General features: G+C 40.2%; 1 protein-coding gene across 2 annotated transcripts in view; it reads right to left on the bottom strand.

The window, feature by feature from the left end:
- mmp11a (matrix metallopeptidase 11a) overlaps nucleotides 1-17,523 on the bottom strand; it is a 29,551-nt gene extending 12,028 nt beyond the window's left edge. The window contains exons 1-2 of one of the 2 annotated variants that reach the window (XM_029438762.1): nucleotides 17,295-17,523; nucleotides 3,763-3,983 (exon numbers count right to left, since the gene is read on the bottom strand). In XM_029438762.1, the coding sequence (XP_029294622.1) occupies nucleotides 3,763-3,983; nucleotides 17,295-17,390 (317 nt within the window). In that variant the 5' untranslated portion in view covers nucleotides 17,391-17,523. The remainder of the gene's footprint in view (nucleotides 1-3,762; nucleotides 3,984-17,294) is intronic. The other variant, XM_029438763.1, reaches the window with a different exon arrangement.
- Between the last annotated feature and the right edge of the window lie 3,721 nt (nucleotides 17,524-21,244).

Below are 21,244 nucleotides of genomic sequence, written 5' to 3'. Positions count from 1 at the left end.
CACTGTTTAAACCACACTCTGGACCTTGTTCTGGGATATGGTGTTGAAATTGAAAGTTTATCAGTGTGTCCACATAATCCTCTTTTATCAGACCATTTTTTAATAACTTTTGAAGTCCTGTTACTGGACTACAAGCCAGTAGGCAAAATATCCTACGCTCGATGTTTATCTGAAAGTGCTGTGACTAAATTTAAGGAAGTGATTCTATCAGCACTTAATACAATACCAGAACTCAATATCAATATAATGGAGGACTCCAATGCTAACTTTAGTCCCTCCCAAATTAATCATCTTGTTGATAGCGCTGCAGCCTCACTGCGAATAACACTCGACTCTGTCGCTCCTCTAAAGAAGAAGATCATAAAACAGAAAAAGAAAGCTCCATGGCTTAATTTACAAATCCGCAAACTAAAACAAAAGTCGAGAAATCTTGAAAGTAAATGGCGTTCCACTAAATTGGAAGAATCTCGTTTAGTCTGGTTAGATCATCTTAAAACGTATAAGAAGGCTCTCCGTAATGCCAGAGCAGCTTATTACTCTTCCTTAATAGAAGAAAATAAGAACAACCCCAGGTTTCTTTTCAGCACTGTAGCCAGGCTGACAGAGAGCCACAGCTCTACAGAGCCTTCTGTTCCTATATCTCTCAGTAGTGACGACTTTATGAGTTTCTTTAACGATAAAATTATAATTATTAGAGACAAAATTAATCTCCTCCTGACCTCAATTGGTAATGACTTAACTTCAACTGTTGGAATTTTAAAAACATCTGTAACTCCTGAAATATATCTAGACTGTTTTACTCCAATCAACCTTAACCAACTAACTTCAACAATCTCATCGTCTAAACCATCAACCAAGTCTTTTGGACCCGATTCCAACTAAACTGTTTAAAGAAGTTTTACCCTTAATTAACACTTCGTTATTAAATATGATCAACCTGTCTCTATTATCTGGCTACGTACCAAAATCCTTTAAAGTAGCTGTAATAAAACCACTTCTTAAAAAGCCTGGTCTTGATCCAGAGGTTTTAGCCAACTATAGGCCGATATCTAACCTACCCTTTCTCGCTAAAATCCTTGAGAAAGCAGTCGCAAAACAGTTGTGTGACTTTTTACATAATAATAGTTTATTTGAGGTTTTTCAATCTGGATTTAGAGTTCATCATAGCACAGAGACGGCACTGGTGAAAGTTACCAATGACCTTCTATTGGCATCAGACAAAGGACTTGTCTCTGTTCTTGTCTTGTTAGACCTCAGTGCTGCTTTCGACACTGTTGATCATGACATTCTACTACAGAGACTGGAACATTGTGTTGGCATAAAAGGAACCGCACTAAGCTGGTTCAAGTCCTATTTATCTGAGCGATCTCAATTTGTACTTGTTAACGATAAATCCTCCATGACAGCCAAAGTCAGTCTTGGAGTTCCGCAGGGTTCTGTACTTGGACCGATTCTATTCACCTTATATATGCTTCCTTTGGGCAATATTATAAGGAACCACCCTATAAACTTTCATTGTTATGCGGATGATACCCAATTATATCTATCAATTAAACCAGATGAAACCAATCAATTGGCTAAACTTCAAGCATGCCTTAAGGACATAAAAACTTGGATGTCTAGCAACTTTTTGATGTTAAACACAGACAAAACTGAAGTTATTATACTTGGCACTAAACGCCTCCGAAACGCATTTTCTAATGACATAGAAGCTCTGGATGGCATTAACTTGGCCTTCAGCACCACTGTAAGGAATCTTGGCGTCATCTTTGATCAAGATCTGTCGTTTAACTCCCACATCAAACAAATCTCAAGGACTGCCTTCTTTCATCTACGTAACATTGCAAAAATAAGACACATCCTGTCTCAAAATGATGCAGAAAAACTAGTCCATGCATTTGTTACTTCAAGGCTGGATTACTGCAACTCATTGTTATCAGGTTGTCCCAAAAAGTCGCTTAAGACTCTTCAGTTGATCCAAAATGCAGCGGCACGTGTATTGACTAGAACAAGGAAATGGGATCATATTACTCCTGTATTAGCTGCTCTGCACTGGCTCCCGGTAAAATACAGAATTGAATTCAAAATCCTTCTCCTGACTTACAAATCAATTAAAGGTCAGGCTCCAGCATATCTTAAAGATCTCATAGTACCTTATAAACCAACTAGAGCATTACGCTCCCAGACTGCAGGGTTACTTGTGGTTCCTAGAGTCTCTAAGAGTACAATGGGAGCCAGAGCCTTCAGCTATCAAGCTCCTCTCCAGTGGAACCAGCTTCCAGTTTGTGTTCGGGAGGCAGACACACTCTCCACATTTAAGAGTAGGCTAAAGACTTTCCTTTTTGATAAAGCTTATAGTTAGGGCTGGCTCAGGTTTGCCCTGGATCAGCCCCTAGTTATGCTGCTATAGGCTTAGACTGCCGGGGGACACCTCCCTGCTCTCTTCCTTCTCTCCCTCTCTATCTGTATGCATTTATGTAAATGTATGTTACTAACTCACCATCCGGGGTATCATCCCCGGAGTGTCTGTCTCTCATGTGGCAGGTTGCCACTGATAAAGTTTACGTCAGGATCATGAATCGTGACAGCGCCTGCTGACCTGGTCCTGCAGAAGCCTTATTGACATTTTCCTGGATTCATCCAAACTTTCTATTTCTTTTTTTTCCAACACAACATAATTTCTGTCAAATGTTGTATTTGTACTATGTTGTTTATCCTGTACACACGACATCTATTGCACGTCTGTCCGTCCTGGGAGAGGGATCCCTCCTCAGTTGCTCTCCCTGAGGTTTCTTCCATTTTTTCCCCTTTAATTTTGGGGTTTCTTTTAGGAAGTTTTTCCTTGTGCGATGTGAGGGTCTAAGGACAGAGGATGTCGTAACCTGTACAGTCTGTAAAGCACACTGAGACAAATGTATAATTTGTGATATTGGGCTATACAAATAAATTTGATTTGATTTGATTTGATTTAGCGGTTGAGTTTGATAGCTCACTGTTGATCTTGAAAAAAGAACGAAAAATCTCCACTTAAGGTCACTTTGTCGATTGTTCTGGTACAGATTGTGATAACGGAGCTGCTTGCTTACCTTCATGTTGCGCCTCTCAGCCACTTTATCACATAATGTGCCTTCACTGTGTTGGACATTGCTGGTCAGCTATGGATTGGCCACTAACTTGTGGCTTTTAACTTTTTTAAATGTTATTCTTACATGAAAATATATTGAATTCTTACCTCTGCCAAGGAGGTTTGTTTTCGGTTTGGTTTGTTGGTTTGTCTGTCTATCTTGTCAGCATGATTATGGAAAGACTACTGGCCAGATTTTCATGAAACTTGGTGAAGCATGGGCCAACGAAGAACCCATTCAAATTTGGAGCAGATTCGAATTACAAGGCGGATATACACATTGTCTTTCACTTTTTGTGTAAATTGCAAGATGGCGGAGTCACAAATCCTGGTTAAACTACTTATTTTTACTTAAGAATCACATAAGGAATTAGGGAACATAGTAACATATTCCTATCAGATGGGTGGGGTCATTCCCTGCGAGTGCAACCCGCTGTAAGTGTCACAGAAAGAGAGAAACAAATGTCGCTCCTTGCTTGCAAACATAGGAAACAAATAAATCACTGTCCAACCAGGTAATGCTTTTCCATCTCACCATGGTATCTAGTGACTCTCCACTGCTTACTAACAATAACATGTTGTAAATTCTACAAATGAAAGTAATATTGGATCAGAGCTGAGTATGTGGGTATCTGTACCTGTAGGTGAGGTCCGTCTTCTCCAAACGTCCTCCGTACAGGACGAAGCGTCTCTGGCGCCCCCGATAATGCAAGTCCTTGTGGGCGGGGTAGTCCGGTACGCCACAGCGAGGTCGGTTCCACGTGTTAGAGGTGTTGGTCTGCAAACTCGTCTCCTTGACGAAGTCCTGAGCGTGAGAAACCTTCCCTCTCTTCTTCAGGTCCGGGAACTTTTCAGACACCTGCAACAGCAACGATGTTCATGGGTCAGTGCAGGTTGGTCATTTAAACATTTAAATAATTTAAAATATGTTATGCTGTGTCCACTAGTGTTCTTATGTGTGGTATTACAGTAAATGGGAATAAATAATAAAAATCATTCGTGTTTTAGGAGAATGAAAAGAAAGAAGAAATGAAAGTAAAAGGAGAAAAGTGGAGAAAAAAGAGCATTTTTTAAAGAACATTTAAAAAACTAATTTAAAAACGTAGAGGAAGAACAAGAGGGACTCGAGAATAAAAGCCCAGTCACACTTGCAAGACTTGAAGATGCAGGTACTACTCGCATGGTATGCTGCTGGTGAGCTAACTGCTAACACGTAGGCCAGGAACATGCTAGTGCTCGTGAGTCTCTCTGAGCTGCTTTCTATTTGCTCTGTACATGTTTTTTTCAGAAGTGTACAACTTTTGTTTTAATAAAAAAACAAGTTATTGAAGAGGGGGAAAAGCTCTGAGATAACACGCTGACAATAACTCTGTCGCTAAAGGAACAATAATATATATATTGTCTAAACCACGTGGATCAGTTTATACTGTGAGACAGGAGGTTTAGTTAAAGTGGACGGTGCAACATAAGCGGCAGAAACTTTCTCCATTTTGTACTCTGGCTCTTTATTCCTTCAAAGATCAGCAGTGTCAATAACAGTTTCTTATAGGTCAACAGTACGTGCATGTCAAAATAAGATTAATTAATTAAATTCACCTTGAAATTTCACCGATTTATAAAAAGAGGAAAGATTCGGAAAAAAAACAGATGGAAATCAAAATGCCAATCATGAGTCAGAAGTAAAGTGTGACGAAGTACATGAGGAAGAAAAAGTGGAACTGGCAGCATTTTGAATTCATTTTGGACGCAGACACTCATAATCAGGTCACCGAGCCACGTAGTTTGACCCAGTTTAAGAAACAGTCGGTCCCAGAGAGTCCCATTATCTGTAATACACCCCCCCCCCACACACACACACACACACACACACACACACACACACACACACACACACACTGATCCAGAGGAAATGGCTCTGCTCATTTCCACTGACGCAAATTACAGAGGAGCGCCTCCTCCTCTGGCTCTGTCCTCAGCCGCTGAAGCAGACCACAGTGCTACACTTACTGCTGGGTGTTCTCCTCCTATCACACAATTACGTGCATTTCCTTTTCCGCTGCTACTCAGAACAACCTGTGGGAAAAGACTCTATCAATTTATTGTGCAGAGATGAAACTAATTACTTCTATCATCTGATCCTATGAATCTTCCCACAACTTTTCTATTACATAATTCTGTGAGGATTTTTGTTGATATTGATCCTTTTCTGAAATATTGCATCATCCACAAGTCATTACTGGTTCCCACTAAGCACTATTCAGTGACCTGCAGGTAAAAAAGATGTTTCAGATTTACTAGGTTAAAACCGGGGGTGCAATTCAAGGTACTTATACTTTACTTGAGTATTTCCATTTGACCTCCATCAGAGGTAAATATTGTCCTTTTCACTGCATTATTCTGACAACTTTTCAGATTACAATTTGTATCCGCCTCCTGTCCAGTGAAAACCATGTAACTCCAGATGTGTTGATTTTGAATGTTTGTGATAAACTGAAGAATTAAGTGTTTCTTTATATATTGAGAATTAAAAAAAATGTTTTATCTAATTAATTACAAGCTTTGTGATTAATTAATCTAAATGAATCGCATATATCGATATTTGCTGTGAGAAGTATTTCAAAATATTCTAATAGATTTTGGAAGATGAGTGAATCAATGAGTAGCATTACAAACTTAAAGGTCAACATGTCTTTTATTTCAATACTATTTCTCCAATGCCTTGTATGCTACAATTATTTTAGACAACACAGATCATCAGTTTGACATAAAGTGCAATTTAAAATTGGGCATAACATCTTTCATTGCACAATAAACAATATGTTTAAAGGTTGTGTCATTTGAATCATGTGTAAAGCCTCCATTAACCCCCTGTCCTCTACCACCTGCAGTCCATTGCAATACATTTCGTGATGGAGTTGTTAATGTGTCTCAGGTAGACCGACTCATTCTGCGTCTGAACGCCTGATCGAGAGATGACGAGACGGGTCGCTCACTTTAGCATCAGCGGCGGTGCTAGCTAGCTCTGAGCTGCTCAGTGCTTTGCGTTGAGGTGATATATATATATATATATATATCTATAGATATATATCTACATCTATATATATATTTCAGCTTGAAGTTCTCCGATGGTTCGAACATTCTTTGCTGCAGGAATCACACAGAGCGGAGCATCAACAGTTACATCCGGGAGTTTATTAATGTAAACTTTCATCCACTGGGCCAAGTAACGTTTTCTCATCCTGCTTCATCATGTTGACGAGGCTGCTGTGGCCGCGCCGCGTCGGTGACGTAAAGAGTCAAGGGGCATCTAAGAGCGCGATTAATCTGCGTTAATTTTTTTGTTCCGTTATTTTTTCTGTGATTAATTAATCGAAATGAACGCACTAATTTGACCAGTGGTGGGCCGTCAGGGCCAGCAAGGCCTTCTCTGCTGGCCTAAACATCATCACAATATATATGTATTAAATTATTCCCCATAGTCTATTCTCTTCAACCCACAATGGCTGAAGGAGGAGAAGAGATCGATTTGGTCGCAGATATAATTACAACGCCATTTTCGAGACAAACCTTTCAAGAAAAGCTAGACATCGTGAGTAGAGAACGGCCAACTCCGACGCTAGCGAGTCTATCCCTGTGTCCACTGCTTCTGCCGAGCGGTCATTCTCGGCCTTAAAGCGAATTAAAACTTATGGCAGAAATGCTGCTGGACAGACTCGGCTTTCAGCATTAGCCTCCATGTCTATAGAAAAGGACTTATTGGTAAAACTGAAACGCACAGATGAACTGTACAACAGAGTCATTGAAGTCTTCTTGAGGAAAGAAAGGAGGATGGATTTTGTGTTCAAATAATCAGTTGTTTTGGTGAGTAACAAGCATTTTGTTTTTTGACATATATAAAATGTTTGATGCTTCTGCAAGAGATGTAGAGATGTGTGTGGCGCACTGGCTCAGCTGTGCAGTAACAGTACTCAAGGAGACTTGTTGAATTGTTTTGGTTTAACCTTTATCAAAGTGGACATTCAAGGCTAGGAATACACTTTCACCACTGTCGCAAAGATATCCTCATGAACAAATGCAAATTATTTGTTTGTTTTCTTTTATTTTCAGTGAATAGTTTGTGTCTTTATTCTTTATCGTCAGGTTTCTTAAATAAAACTGCTTTAAGTGCAACAATGTGCTGTTTAGTGAACACACTTGTTAAAGCCTTTTATTTTTAAGTTTTGACAGTATCCAAGCGATCTTAAAGTTTAACACTCTTAATTGTAAATGCGGAATTTATTGATTATAAATTCTTCGGAAATATTAATATAACTCTGTTGTACTTGACCATGTTAAGGTGATACAACGCCCGGTTATACTGCGTTTCTGTCTAAATGTATAGTTTCTAGAGCCATGGCGTCATAATGATGGTATTAAGAGGGGGAATAATTCAGGTAGGACTGTGTAGGACATCACTGAAGGCCTAGGTGTGAAATGCACAGCCCACCACTGAATTTGACAAAACTAATTGTTATATTATGTAATATTATTTTTGTACTTGTGTGTTTCATTTGATTTAATTGCCATCCTGAAATGTTCCTGGTTCAACCATGTTAAGCAACTTGTTTTGAAAAATGCTGTATAAATAAAGTTTATTATAATAATAATAATAATAATAATAATAATTATAATAATTATAATTATTATTATTATTATTATTATTATTAGTTAAACCCCCCATGGATTAGCTGGTGCAGATAGAGGTTTTCAGAATAAGGGATTGTAGATTATTGTATAATTATTATAATAATTATCCTAAAGATTCCTAAAGATGCAGGACTATCGGTCCAAACTATCAAATGAAAGTTTTCTAAAATGTCATGTAACCTCATGTTTTCATATCATATATAATAAATTGCACTGGAATTAGATTTAATGTTACAGAGACTTCTCATCTCAAGAAAATTGTAAGCATTATTAAACCAAAGAGGAAATTGACCTTACAATAACCCAACCCCAATTCACAATAGATCCATGAAATATAGAATAATAATTGTGTCACAATCATGTTTTGTGTTGTGTTTGAACGAGGCTGCCTCGCTCAGCCCTGCGGGACTCAAACCGTGTCGTTGTTGTAGGTTAAGGGGAACAAAACCCAGCAGGATTCATGGAATGTGCTCCAGACTGCAGAAACACATAGTGACTGATGGGTCTGGATCACAGAACAAACAGTACACACCTCCCCGAGCCCCCCCCCCCCCACCCACCTCCTGTGTTTCACTTTGTTTAAACGAGATGTAAGCTGCTTGTTTTGTTGCACAAAGCAATTACTCACATTAGGGGGGACGTTTCTGCTCATGTCCTACAGTTTTCTTTAAATGGCTTGTTAGTGTTGTTATGAATGAGCCGTGGACCCCAGAAAAAGGGCTTCAGGTTCAGTTTTTTTTTGCTCTTTTTCTGAAGGTTGATCTGAGGTTTCTCTCTCTGCACTGTTATCCGCCCTCCTGACAACAAAAACCTCAGATAAACAACAAAACCCTTATGGAGGTGTAAAGCAGCTCTGAAATGTATCCACCTAAAGGTTGTTGATGTGAAACTTCTGGAAGACTGAACCCTTTACCTTGGGGGGGGGGGGTTCCCTGAGTTCATGCCCTCACTGTTGTTTATGGGGATCTGGTCATTTTAATAATCAAACGTGACTTCAGAAAAAAACAAAGATGGTAAGATTGTAAGATGATTGGACTTGTTTGTACTTTGTTTTTCAACCACAAAAACTAAACAAACTAGAATTACCGCCTCGCTGTTGTGTGCCTCCGCCAACCAGTCAAGTTACAGTTTACATCCATTTCTGTCCAAAATGTCATCATCAGTTTTATCCTGTTAGACATTTGGGTGAAATTGTCATAATTAGCGTATTCATTCTTGATTTCTGACCAAAAATGTGTTTTGTGAGGTCCAGTGACCTTCACCTTTGAACTTTGTCCACCAAATTCTAATGAGTTCATCCTTTAGTCCAAGTGGACGTATGTGCTAAATTTGAAGAAATTCTCTACAGGATAACGGGAATTGGACGGACCCCCCGAAAACATAAAATCAGCACGGTTTATACATTTTGGTGGTTAGTTCCCTTTCAGTTCGTGCTCATTGGTTTCTGCTCAATATTCCATCACTTTTTCTTTCACACATCAGGGAGACTCCGACCCAGTTAGTAACATTAAGATTATGTCTGGTAACCCCTCACACAACAGGATCATTTGGGAAGATAATCGGTTCAGACCAGCCTCGATTCAGAGAACCTCTGCAGTTGACAAGAGGAGCGAATCGGACCCAAAATCTGCCCAATTATTAAATTATTATTATTTACATGGCCTGAATATTTGTACTGGCCCCCGAACTACTGCTCTATGTGCAATGTCGCCTCAAAGTTCAGTTATGAATAAATGCAGAGTAACCAGAAATGCTATTCTCACATAAAACTTTATTTGTGTTGTGGTAATTTCATTAAACTTTTTAGGAATATACATCGTGTGAACTTAATATAAACCAAAATCATAAAACTCTTAAAACTAGATGACAAAGGGTCCCTCTACAAGTCATGCCCACAACTTTAGAGGCGAAAGTTCCTTGAAAATTAATGAATTATCATATAATAATAATCTTTGGACTTTTTTCCCGGTTGGTAATCCAGCCGTGCTGGTTGTCAGTATGTTATATAACAGGTCATTTCAGGTATTTGAACAAACGACTGACTGCTGTGGTTTTGCTAGCGAGGAGCGTGTCCTGCCCACAGCTGTGCCTCCGTGGTCTTTGTTGAGGACCCGGGATTTGAACTGTAAATCACCTGGACACAAGCCGACCTCCATCCTAGAGAGTCAAGCTGTCCGCTGCCTGATCCCAATCAGTGAGGTGAAGGGAGTGTCGGCTTTCAGGGTTGTAAAATTTGGCTAATTCTAAGTGGTGGGTGCACGGGGGAGCCACCTCTGTCATTTCAAAGAGGAACATGAGAAAAATGTGTGGTTAAGGGACTGAAACCCCCCCCCCCCCCCCCCGCCTGTGTGTACAAATGGATTGTTTGACCTGTTTGACCCCACAGTCCCTAAATGTGCCTGATTCAGGTTTCACATCAAAGTTCAAGGTCAGACCGAAACAAGAGCATTAGCTCCTTCTAGAATATCTTATACATTTTATTGAGCAGCTTTTATCAATAAACACCACATTTTTGGTTTCCAACCTTCTTTTCTTTTTTCATCGAGTTGAGCTCACTTGTTAACAAAATATTCTTAAAATACTTTTGAATATACTTTAAAGGTTCAATGTGTAAGATCTGCCATAATTTAATCCTCAAGCATTAGAACAATGAACATAACGATGATGAACTAACATTATCAACAGAGTGTGAAGAGGTAACAGTGTTGACGTTTTGTCAAAGACGTCTCTGTGTTGCAGAGATATCTAATCATAATCATAATCAGATAATTGACAGTCCCGGTCGTAATGTCTCAGATGAATAGTGAGTCAGTGTAGCTCCAGTCTGCCTCAGACCAGAGGGAGAAGAAGTACAGCTGCCTGACTCAGCTGACACAGGGCTTGTCAGTGACCCAAGCCAACATACAAACTATCAAAACGTAACGTCACACGAACCGTACAGCCCTCAGTGCCTCAGTAAACACAGATATCTAAGATCCACATGAAGATTATAAGATAGCAGAGATATTTCGACTCTCAGAGTTTCAACTGTCTGCTCTAATGAACTGACTGACAGACTTGCACAGGATTAAAACCTGCACAGTAAATATATCAACACTAGAAGAGAGAATACACAATATAAAGAATACATTAGAATACTTTAAAACTACAAATAAAATTAATAAAATTCCTAAAACAGCTGGTCGGTGTAGTTTAATTTTTTTTTAATTAACAGGAGGAAATAGTGCATTTGTTGGGGACTATATTCAGCTCTAGTGAGTATTCGTGGAAGTAGGATGATGTATGTGGGATTGAGTCAAAATAAACTACATTGTGTGTTCATGTTAATAAAGGAACATGTCACCCAATGTAACAGTGTGGCTCACTCACAATGGAGCTCTATGGCACAGAGGAACAAGATATATCAGGCTTTGGATACACCCACAACATGTGTTATTAGGATACAGTCATAGGTTTTGATGTTTTAACGGCAATTGTTGCAAATAATAAAAACATAAAATATAACATACCTTATTCTTCCCTATACGTACAAATAAGTAGCAATATCACGCTATGAACTATCACACATGACAAGTACAATCTTCTGTTGTATGTGTAAGTAAAAAATAAGAAGTTGGTCTACGAGCAGTAAAATGTTAATTTTACAGGATTTCTGTGCTTTCACAAGAAAAGATGGGAGGACTGAAAGTAGGAAGGACAGAATGTAAAAAACACAAAGTATGGTGGGGGGGAAGAAGGAAGTGTACCAGAAATAGCTAACTGTACTGTGCAACTTTGTACGGAGCAGTATTGAGCAAGAATGCTGCAGACGACAGTTGCTACACTGGCTGCAATGTTTTTGCTCGGGGTAATAGAGCGCCATCAATGTACATCCACTGAAAGTGCTTTCCACCTTTGCTTCTAAGGTATTAAATTAAATATTTTTAAGTGAAGTTGTCTGAAGTTGTGGTTAAAGTTATCTTGACATTGAACTCGGTCAAAGGTTTCTTGGTTAAACCGGCAGTGAAAACGTCCTGACTGCCTTGGGGCTCCATGCAGGTCGCTTCTTGGTCGTGTCAAACTAAAGCACAATGACCTGATGGGGTGATGCTGGTGGGTTTGTTGTCAATCTGGAAGCGCTGTTCATGTGCATCGTGTACAGACATGTTTCCCTCTGAATACCACTGTCAGATCCCCTGCGCCGCTGCTCACACATAGCAGCTAGATATGTCCATACTTGTAATGGACGGCCCCCCTCACCATCCACCGCCACCATCATCACACTGTTCACCTTCACATGTTCCCAGCATGGAAATGCCTTCACGAGGCCTTCAGGCTCTTTTGGAGTTTAATGTCTCATCACTGGCGTTTTGCGCTCTCAGCAGAAAAGTGACAGACTAATTGTCCCATGGGTATTTTTGTAACGTCGTCACAAAGTCTCCTGACAGGATTTTCATTGTCTGCTCTGAAATTACACGAGAACACACGAGCATGGACACAACACTTCTGTCTCAGCGGCTGAGTCACTGACATGGGTCACCTGCCCCAAGTTACAAAGAAAACTCTTAGCATTTAGCTTTTGGCAAGTTAATACCCCTGGAGTTAGAAGTTGTTGACAGGGAAGACTGTGCATGTTGCATCAAACTTCTCCCAAATAGTCTGATGGGTTTCTACATATTTAATTTTGAAATATGGAGAGCCGAAATAATGTCCATCAGGGGGCTACGCTACTGGTTGCAAAACAGTCTGTCTCTGTCTGAAAGTAACAAAACCATCAGTGTATCTATGTCCCTAGGTTTCTATGTTCCAGCTCAATTTCCTCTCAATATGATACATTAAGGAGACCTTTCAAATGGTTGTAGCCTATGTTCTCACCAATGATTTTTTTCCCTAGGTCAAATGATCAGCGTATTTCTCTGGCTCAGGAAATAGTCCACTTACAAACCTGTAAAACAGCTGATTTTGTTCCCTTTGAACAGTAAGGTTAGCCGTTTCCCCCTCTTTTCAGTCTTTACATTTTAATGTACGGACATGAGAGTGGTATCAATCTATCAATCTTCTCATCTAACTCTCTGCGATTAAAATGCATTTCCAAAAATGTCAGTTTTTTTTCTTGAATCAGACTCTTTAGTTAAAAATTTAACCTGGTTATATCCAATATGTATTCTTATTGACAACATGTTTCATGAAGTCTAAAATGAACAATGAATTGATCATACTAACAAGTATTGTGTGTGTATTCCAGTGCCTGTAAAAAAGTATGTTCATCACTCAAAAGAGACACATTTGTACACCAGCATTAGCATCCCATGCCAGAACGCATTGCATCCACACAACATGTGTTTTGTATAAGCAAAGTATGCAATCTGTAACTGCAATAGAAGTAAAAGAAAAAGAATGGTTGAGGGAAAGTGGGTCTAAAGAGGAAATGACAAAACATCTCAGAGTGATGAGATCGGGGGGTGCATATACCTTTGACTGATTATTGGTTTATTGTATGTGTCAAAGAAGCTGCAGGTGACTCTGACAAGGCTTCTAACAAGAATCTGTTTTCTAGCAGAAAAACGAGAAGTGGTAGAGTTGAAAGCTTTTTTATCAACATGATGTACGATTTTTCATTTACAAATACCTCATTATCTTCTGTCTTACTCGCCTAATCCAATATATCATCTGAAAATCCGAAACACCCGGCAGTGGAAGGTGATAAAAACCATCTGGGCATCAGCTTAAATCTCTTATCTTTCCTGGCACCTAAAAAGAAACTACTGAGACCTCAGATATGTAGATCTTCTGGCTGGACAATGACTTACTGATGTTCCCATTGTTGATTGTGATTATTCATGAGAGCACATACCCAGGGGAGTACACGTTTTTGTCTATATTTGGTCATTTGAATCGGTAGGGATAGACAGAGATGGGAAATTTATCAAAAAATGACAGACTGCCGTCAAAGGGTCCGAGTTGAAGTCAGGACATCACAGTTACATGGCAGGTTAAAGGTTTTAAAGTCTGTAAAACACTTTTAGGCAGCATGGCTGTACCGGTCTGTCAGCCTGAAATATCTCATCAACTATTTGATGAACTGCCAGGACATGCTGTACATACATTCATTGTGCCCAGAGAATGAGTCCTACTGACTCTGGTTATCCTCTGACATTTCCTCTAGCGCCATCATCAGGTCAACATTAAAATGTGTCCAATACTTTAGTTTATGAGCAAATACCTGCAGAACAAGTGACATTCCCAGCTATAAACCTCAGTGGCTCTCCCTGAGGTTTCTTCCATTTTTCCCCCTTTAATTTTGGGGTTTCTTTTAGGAAGTTTTTCCTTGTGCGATGCGAGGGTCTAAGGACAGAGGATGTTGTAACCTGTACAGTCTGTAAAGCACACTGAGACAAATGTATAATTTGTGATATTGGGCTATACAAATACATTTGATTTGATTTGATTTGATTTGATTACTGCTACAACTTTACACCTTTGTGGTTACTGCTAATTAGCTAATCTCCGTGCCACGACTGGCTCTATGTCGGCTTAGAAAGACCCGGGGTGAAGGTGTCTTCCGGCTCTGACCTTGAGCTTTACAGAAGCCCTCGCAAAGGACGTCGCTGATTCCTTGGGCCGTGGACTCAGTGCAAGCTGCGCCCTCTCTCCCTGCGTGGAGGGATGGGGCTCCGGACCCACCACCATCACCGCCAATCGTGATGGACTATCCTAAGTGCGTCAGGGGTCTGCAGCGATGGAAGAAACCCGCCCAACCTCTTGAAAACCAGAGCCTGTCTCGTTTACTAGGCTTTGTGGATGTGCTTTTTTTTGACGTGTCATACCCAACAACCACTGTGTTTATGATGAAATAATTTACTCGAGAACAAAGTTCTTCAAAAATCTTGCTTAATTTTGCTCTCATTTAACTTTAAAATGTACAACATTTTCTTCTGGGGTTACATGCCCTCGAACACCCCTAGGGGGTTCATATCAGAGTCTAACTATATCCTATGGTAAACACTGAAGATGAAAAGCGTATATTGTAACAGTTAACTTCTCCAGTTCTCATCTTTGTTTGGGTCAAGAGATGTGCTGTGAGATGAATCAATGTGCAAACTTGGGCTCTCTGTCATCCATAAACTCAATGATGTCTGCGAAGGATTCAGAACGAGAATGGGGGCTCCTCCTTCTAACTACCCAACTAGGGTTGGGTACCAAAGTCGGTACTTTTAAGGGTACCAACCGATTGGCAGCCAAGTCTTGCTGCCGTGCGTGTGCAGCGCTGGCAGAGAGAGAGCGAGTCAGCGAGACGTCACTTCTTCAGCTGGTGAGCCGAAAGCTTTCGCGAGTGTCGGATCGACACGTTATCGTGCAATCATAGCCTATTACCTGTGTTGTAACATCCACTTTAATAGAATCAGAAATCCTTTATTAGAACCTTCCTTTTAAACTATTATAAACTGTTCCACAAAAAGGCAGGAACCCCTTACTCACAGCCGGTTCAAGGCGCTCGTGCTAGCTGTTCCCAAACCTGGCTCGCTTGTTAGCAGTTAGCTCCACAGCTACAGCAGTTTGATAACTCGCCACCTATTTTGCAAGGTCAAGCATGAGAACTTTGCTGTGCCACCGTCTGGTGACCTTTAAGACCACCAGAAAATAGTTTGTTCAACTAAAGGGTTCTTTACTGGAGATAAGTGAAACACGCACCGCTGCATTTCTTATGATACGATTGGCTGTTCTTCCCTGACTTGATGTACCATTCTCGTGGTATTTATTTATCTGGAAAGCTCTTGTCAGAAAATCACCATCCTCTTTGCAGCTGTGCTCTGAACAGCTCTTACTCTGTGTTTGGCTGATCCTTCAGGACCATACAAAAAATGTATTTACTTCAGTCTCCCTAAAAATCAACACTTCTCTGAAGTTTTCCCAGTCACCGCTACATTCCTTTCTGTAACTGCTTATCTGTGCCGCCTGTTTGTTTTGATAAATTCCTTATTTTTCTGTGTACCTGTAAACAAGACATTCCTGTGGAAAAAGCATGCAAGCCTCCTCTGTGTAAATACAGGTTACATGTTTGCTTCAGGAAGTAGTAATAGTATACACGAGAGGCTATATATACAGTATACAGTACAACACAAGTCATATTAAGCAGAAATATTAGAAGGAAACATATCAAATAAAGAGCAGCATGTGGTCAGGCGTGCAGAACAGCAGCAGACCAAGAAACCATCTTGCTATGGGATCACACCGGCCGCGACGCCAGGCTCATAAAGTGGGAGGGCCACTTCCCCCCTTCCAGCGCTCATGCTCGGACCACAACCATCTTCAAACTCAGCCTATATTTTGATTTTAACTACACATCTGTAAAGTTTTGTGTCGCCAAATCGGGCTAGGGGCGTAGTGTGTGTGTGTGTGGGAGGGGGGGGGGGGTTATTGAAACATAAACATAAACACCTGGCAAATTACTCAGAATCTCCTCTGTTGTAGTTCTTGCTACAGTAGGAGCTCCTGGAGCACATTTTGGCATGATGACACACAGACTTACAAGATGAAAACAAAACCAGTGTTGCTGTCTTGGCTTTTAAATATGTCAGAAAACTCAGAAAAGCCACTAAAACACACAACTATGACTATTTGTGTAATGCCTGCCACTGACACTGTCACGACTGGTCCATAAGGTGGACCCCTCTTTTATGGTGTTGTTGACAAAATGCCTCTAAGACCTGTTATTACGGCTTCCTGTCCCGAACTCAGCAACTTTAATTTCTCTCAATTTATTTCTCTCTCTCTCTCTCTCTCTCTCTCTCTCTCTCTCTCTCTCTCTCTCTCTCTCTCTATTCCCCAGAAATCTGAGCTGGCTGGACTCACTGAGGCAAAACCAAAACACTCTGCTGTCAGGAGAGGAGAAGTCGTCAGGTTTTGGCTGCAATCATGACTGCCTCGAGTGCTGCTGCTGAGCAGACACAAAATAAATAGTGATGATAGTAATTTATTCAAAGTACAGCAGCTCCAGGGCTAATTACAGTGACAGGTCAGCTCCTGTGCGTGCGTAAAAATAGCCATTTTCTTAATCACAACATAAGCGGCATTGGTCCTGATGATTCCGAGGAAATGGCGTGCATTTGCGCGCGTGTGAGCGTGGTTAGGGTGCACATGTAGCTGCAGAAAAGCCAAATTCTTAATACAAGAATGCGGACTGTATTTACAAAAACATTTATTCTGCTCCAAAGTCTGCCCAAAACAACAATTGAAAACTATTGTGCACGTGTGTGTGTGTGTGTGTGTGTGTGTGTGTCCGTGTGTGTGTTTAGGCGGTGGGGGAGTCACTTGTAGCAGGAGAAAGAATGAAGAAAGTCAACACTGCCAATTTCTTTAAAAAATGCAAAAGAATAAATAATTTCCCATGCGTGCAGCAAGTTAAACCAAACCGACTCATTCTGCATCCGCACATAAAAAAGTAAACGTTCTCTTGTTTCGATTTTGCAAAACATAACAGAAAAAGGAGCTTCCTCAAACTCACCGGTGCCACTTTGTACCTGTTGGATCCCCGCACTGGAAGACAAAGCGTGCATTGCAGTGCAAAGACGCAGCAGCACACGACCAGAGAAGTCCGCATCCTCACCGCCGTCGGGAGCCGTGGTGGTGCACAGGCAGGCTGGATTTGGCGCAGCTGGGAGAGGGGCGCAAAGCCGGGAGTCACACGGCTGCAGGATCCGGGGCTACTTCTCTTTAAATAGACTCTGATTTCTTTGTTCTCCTAAAGGTTTTTTTCCTCCACATACACTTCTTTTTTTCTTTCTTTTTTTTTTACAGCCCAAGGCTGATAATACCACCCGCTACCATGTGACTCTTAACCCTTTCTTTGCTGCGTGCTGTCAACTCAAAACAGATGATGGCTTTGCGTGTTTCACCCACCTGTGGTTCTTGATTGTGCGAAGAAACCGGATATTAAGTTATTTAATATTTATAAAATACACCCAAAGTCCAACAATAAACACCGTAAACACAATGACACAGCATGTCCCGGCAGGCACACTGCAGTATAGAGGCATTATAGGATTATTATAAGAGTATTACAAGAACACAATCACCTACTGGAAAAGCTAACCAGCCAACCACAAAACACTACACATTTAAATCCTTTTTAAAAGGAGGAGAAAAACATAGTCAATGTTAAACCGTGCAGAACCTCATACATTTTTTTGGAAAAATTTCAAGGTTATATTTTTTATAATTTTATTATTCTCTTAAGTAAAAGTAGAGTGAAAATGCAGTGTAGCTCCAAAACTGCATTTTTCAGATGGGTTTAAAAAAGTTTATAACATTTTCTCAACTTGTCTAATTCTTAAGTTTATCTGAAATCACTAAATTCAGAGATAGACAAGTATAAATATTTTTACTAGACAGGGCCTCTGCACACTGCTAGGACAGTAAAACACAGGTGGGAAATAATGAGTGGAATAAAAAATACTGGAAGGAGCCTTTCGAATATCTGACAATGATCTCAGATTTAATACAGAGGAAATTACCTCTGTGTTATTACTCCAGAGATCTTTTACTAACCCTAATCGTAGCTGCCTTGTGTACGCAGATAGACCTACTTACGTTCAGGGGAGTTATGCTAGTAGCGTCTAATGTAGCCTGGACCTTCTGGCCTGTAGCATTGATGAGCAGCGGGCTACAGAGGTCTCACTTCTTTCTTACTCCGCACCTCCAGATTCTTTTATTTTTAGTTTCAAACTTGTACTCTTCAGACCCAACTGATGCAGACTCAAGTGACTTCACTTGTGGACATTTGTCAGACTTTACACTGCTCCTTTCGCAGACACAACTTTTTATATATTATTTTTTTCACATAGAACTCCCCAACACCTGGAAACTTTGATGTGTAAAATCGGTGGCGTTGCCCTTTAAGTGCAGGACTGAAGTCAGAGGATTAGCCTAGCTTAGCATAAAGACTGGAAGCAGTTAGTTTGTCCGTAGATCATCCATCACTGATAACAACGAAAGCACACCAGGCAGCGACAAAGTGCAGCTCGCCACAATAATTCAAATGTTCTGCAGCCGTGTTCATGTGTTTTCAGGCAGAAAGACATTCTTTGTAACATACTGTAGGTCAACATGTGACCGGAGCCAAAGGACTTAGAACTTATTGTTAAACTATCCCCAACTTTTAGTGCTGTAATTATCTACTCCGACCTCATACCGACCACTCCACTACATTGCCAAAAATCGCATTCATGTTGGAGACATGACAAAAAAGATTTTCAATTCCACCACTTTTCAATACAAAGTGACAGCCTTGTATCTAATTCCCAGAAACAAAGAAAATATTTCCCAAAATGTCAAATTATGGATAAAGAGATGAATAATTACGCTGTGAACTGACATCAAAGGGGACACAATATGTGTGAAGTGTATTTTTATGAGAATGAAAGGCCTGTGTGTGATGAAGGGAGAAAGAAGGTGGGAATCTGTTGATGTATTTTCGCAGCTGTAAGAGTAAATGCTCCAGAGTCGGACCCACTGGAGGTTTGTGACCCACCTCCGTGCAAAAAACTCTGTGAGTCAGTTTGAAATCATTTCTATAATTACAACCAGTAATAGCAGTGAAGAATTTAGCAGAGCTTTCCTGAGTAATGGCTGTCAGGTTTCTAAAGGCTATTTGGATATGAAAAAAGGGGCTCTAATAAAATCTGATTGCCTGACAAGGAATTGCAAGCTCTGCACCACATCAGGCCCGTTATCTTCTGAGTGTAATGAAAGAGAAAAGAGAAAAGAGAAAAGATTTATAAGAAAGTGACACTTGTAATTCCTGGACAAGAGACTATAATTAATGTTACTGGATGCAGATGTGTTACGTACAGAGGCCAATTTGAGTTACATGTAAAGCTCACACTGGATTGGTCAGATGTCTTCACCCTCTTATTGAAGTTGTCAGTGTGTTGGGTGACATAAAACAGTAGCACAATAACATGTAATAACAGTAATAATCATGGATTATTTTCCGGTTTTCAACAGTTTTATAATATACAGACTCATATCTTTGTGACAGTCCAAAAACAAATTACAGCTAACCGCTTTCACAGTATAAATAACATCACATTACCAAAAATCTATAGTTTTACAATAAAATACTGCAGTATTTCTTTAAGTGGTATGCATAGACTATCTAGGGTGCACGGGCAAAATTGAAAAATGGGCACTAGTGTTTGCATCAAAATCAATCTCATGTCTTGTGTGTTGTGGACATTAGTTTTGCTTTGCATTGAGATTGGAAGTATAAAAATGTACCTTTAACATCCCTAAAAGTTCTTAATCAACATCTCATTAGTTTAACAGATCGACAAAAAGGAACGTGAAAAAGACAATTTGTGACTTTAGGTGGATTTACCTTCATCTCTTTGTGCAGGAAAAACTCTCTGTTGGTCAGCTGGAGCTTTATTTGGATGAACAACAGTTTAGTTAAGTTTGGTCTCTGTACAGGGACGATGATACCAAACCTGGCAACTTCACTGTGATGACTTCAAGACCCTGGAAAGCTGCAAACAATTACTGCACAGATTATCGTTGGCAAGGAATAGTTCCGAACTCCTCCTAAAACCAGTGCCAGGTTGCATAAACTCCCTTAACTTAGGTTGTGTCCTTGCCTAAGTGTTCAGAGTAAGGCTTTCACTGTAGTTACCGTCATAATACAGCACATCCATCTAGTTTATCCAAAGTGGTAATCTAAGAGAATACCGAAATAAAGGAAGCCAAACTGGACAGAATATGAGAATGTTTTTCTCCCCGGAAAATATGACACTGTATATAATATATAATTACAATATGTACTGTATATGTAGCCTTCATTATAATACAGATTTCTACAATAGACTGACGGTCAAATCTATACTCTTAACAAGTTTTGCATCGCTCATAGTGTCCAGTGCCTTTCCCTGTCCCGAAAAATGCGTCTTGTATCTCCTCATCCTCTTCAGTCAGCAAAAGTGTGAAATATTTAGGGGGATTTATTAGCAGAAATGGAATATAATACTCATAACTAGGTTTTCATTAATGTATAGTCACCTGAAACTAAGATTGGTTGTGTTTTCGTTATCTTAGAATGAGCCCTTCATACCTACATAGGGAGCGGGTCCTCTCCCAAGCAGTCCGCCATGTTGCACCGCCATGTTGCTACGGTACCCCGGAATGGACAAACCAAACTGTGACTCTAGAGAGAGCCTTGCATGGGTTTAAGTTTCCTAAAAGCCAACGTAGGTTCTCCAACACGCTTGGAAAGGGAGAGGTGAGTGGAACGGTATTCAGGTAGTTGCAATCTGCAACTTCACCGCTAGAAGTCGCTTAATCCTGCACACTGGACCTTTAAGTAGCTGAGGGAAAACACTAAAGTGCCTTAAACTAAGACGGAGACAGCCAAAATGCTAAACTTGAGGCTTCAAAACCGTAGTCCACAAACTAATGGGTGAC

Source organism: Cottoperca gobio, chromosome 9, assembly GCF_900634415.1.
Source record: "Cottoperca gobio chromosome 9, fCotGob3.1, whole genome shotgun sequence".
NCBI classification, from domain to species: domain Eukaryota; kingdom Metazoa; phylum Chordata; class Actinopteri; order Perciformes; family Bovichtidae; genus Cottoperca; species Cottoperca gobio.
Note: the sequence above shows the minus strand (reverse complement) of the source record. Positions and strands in the feature narration are given on the sequence as shown.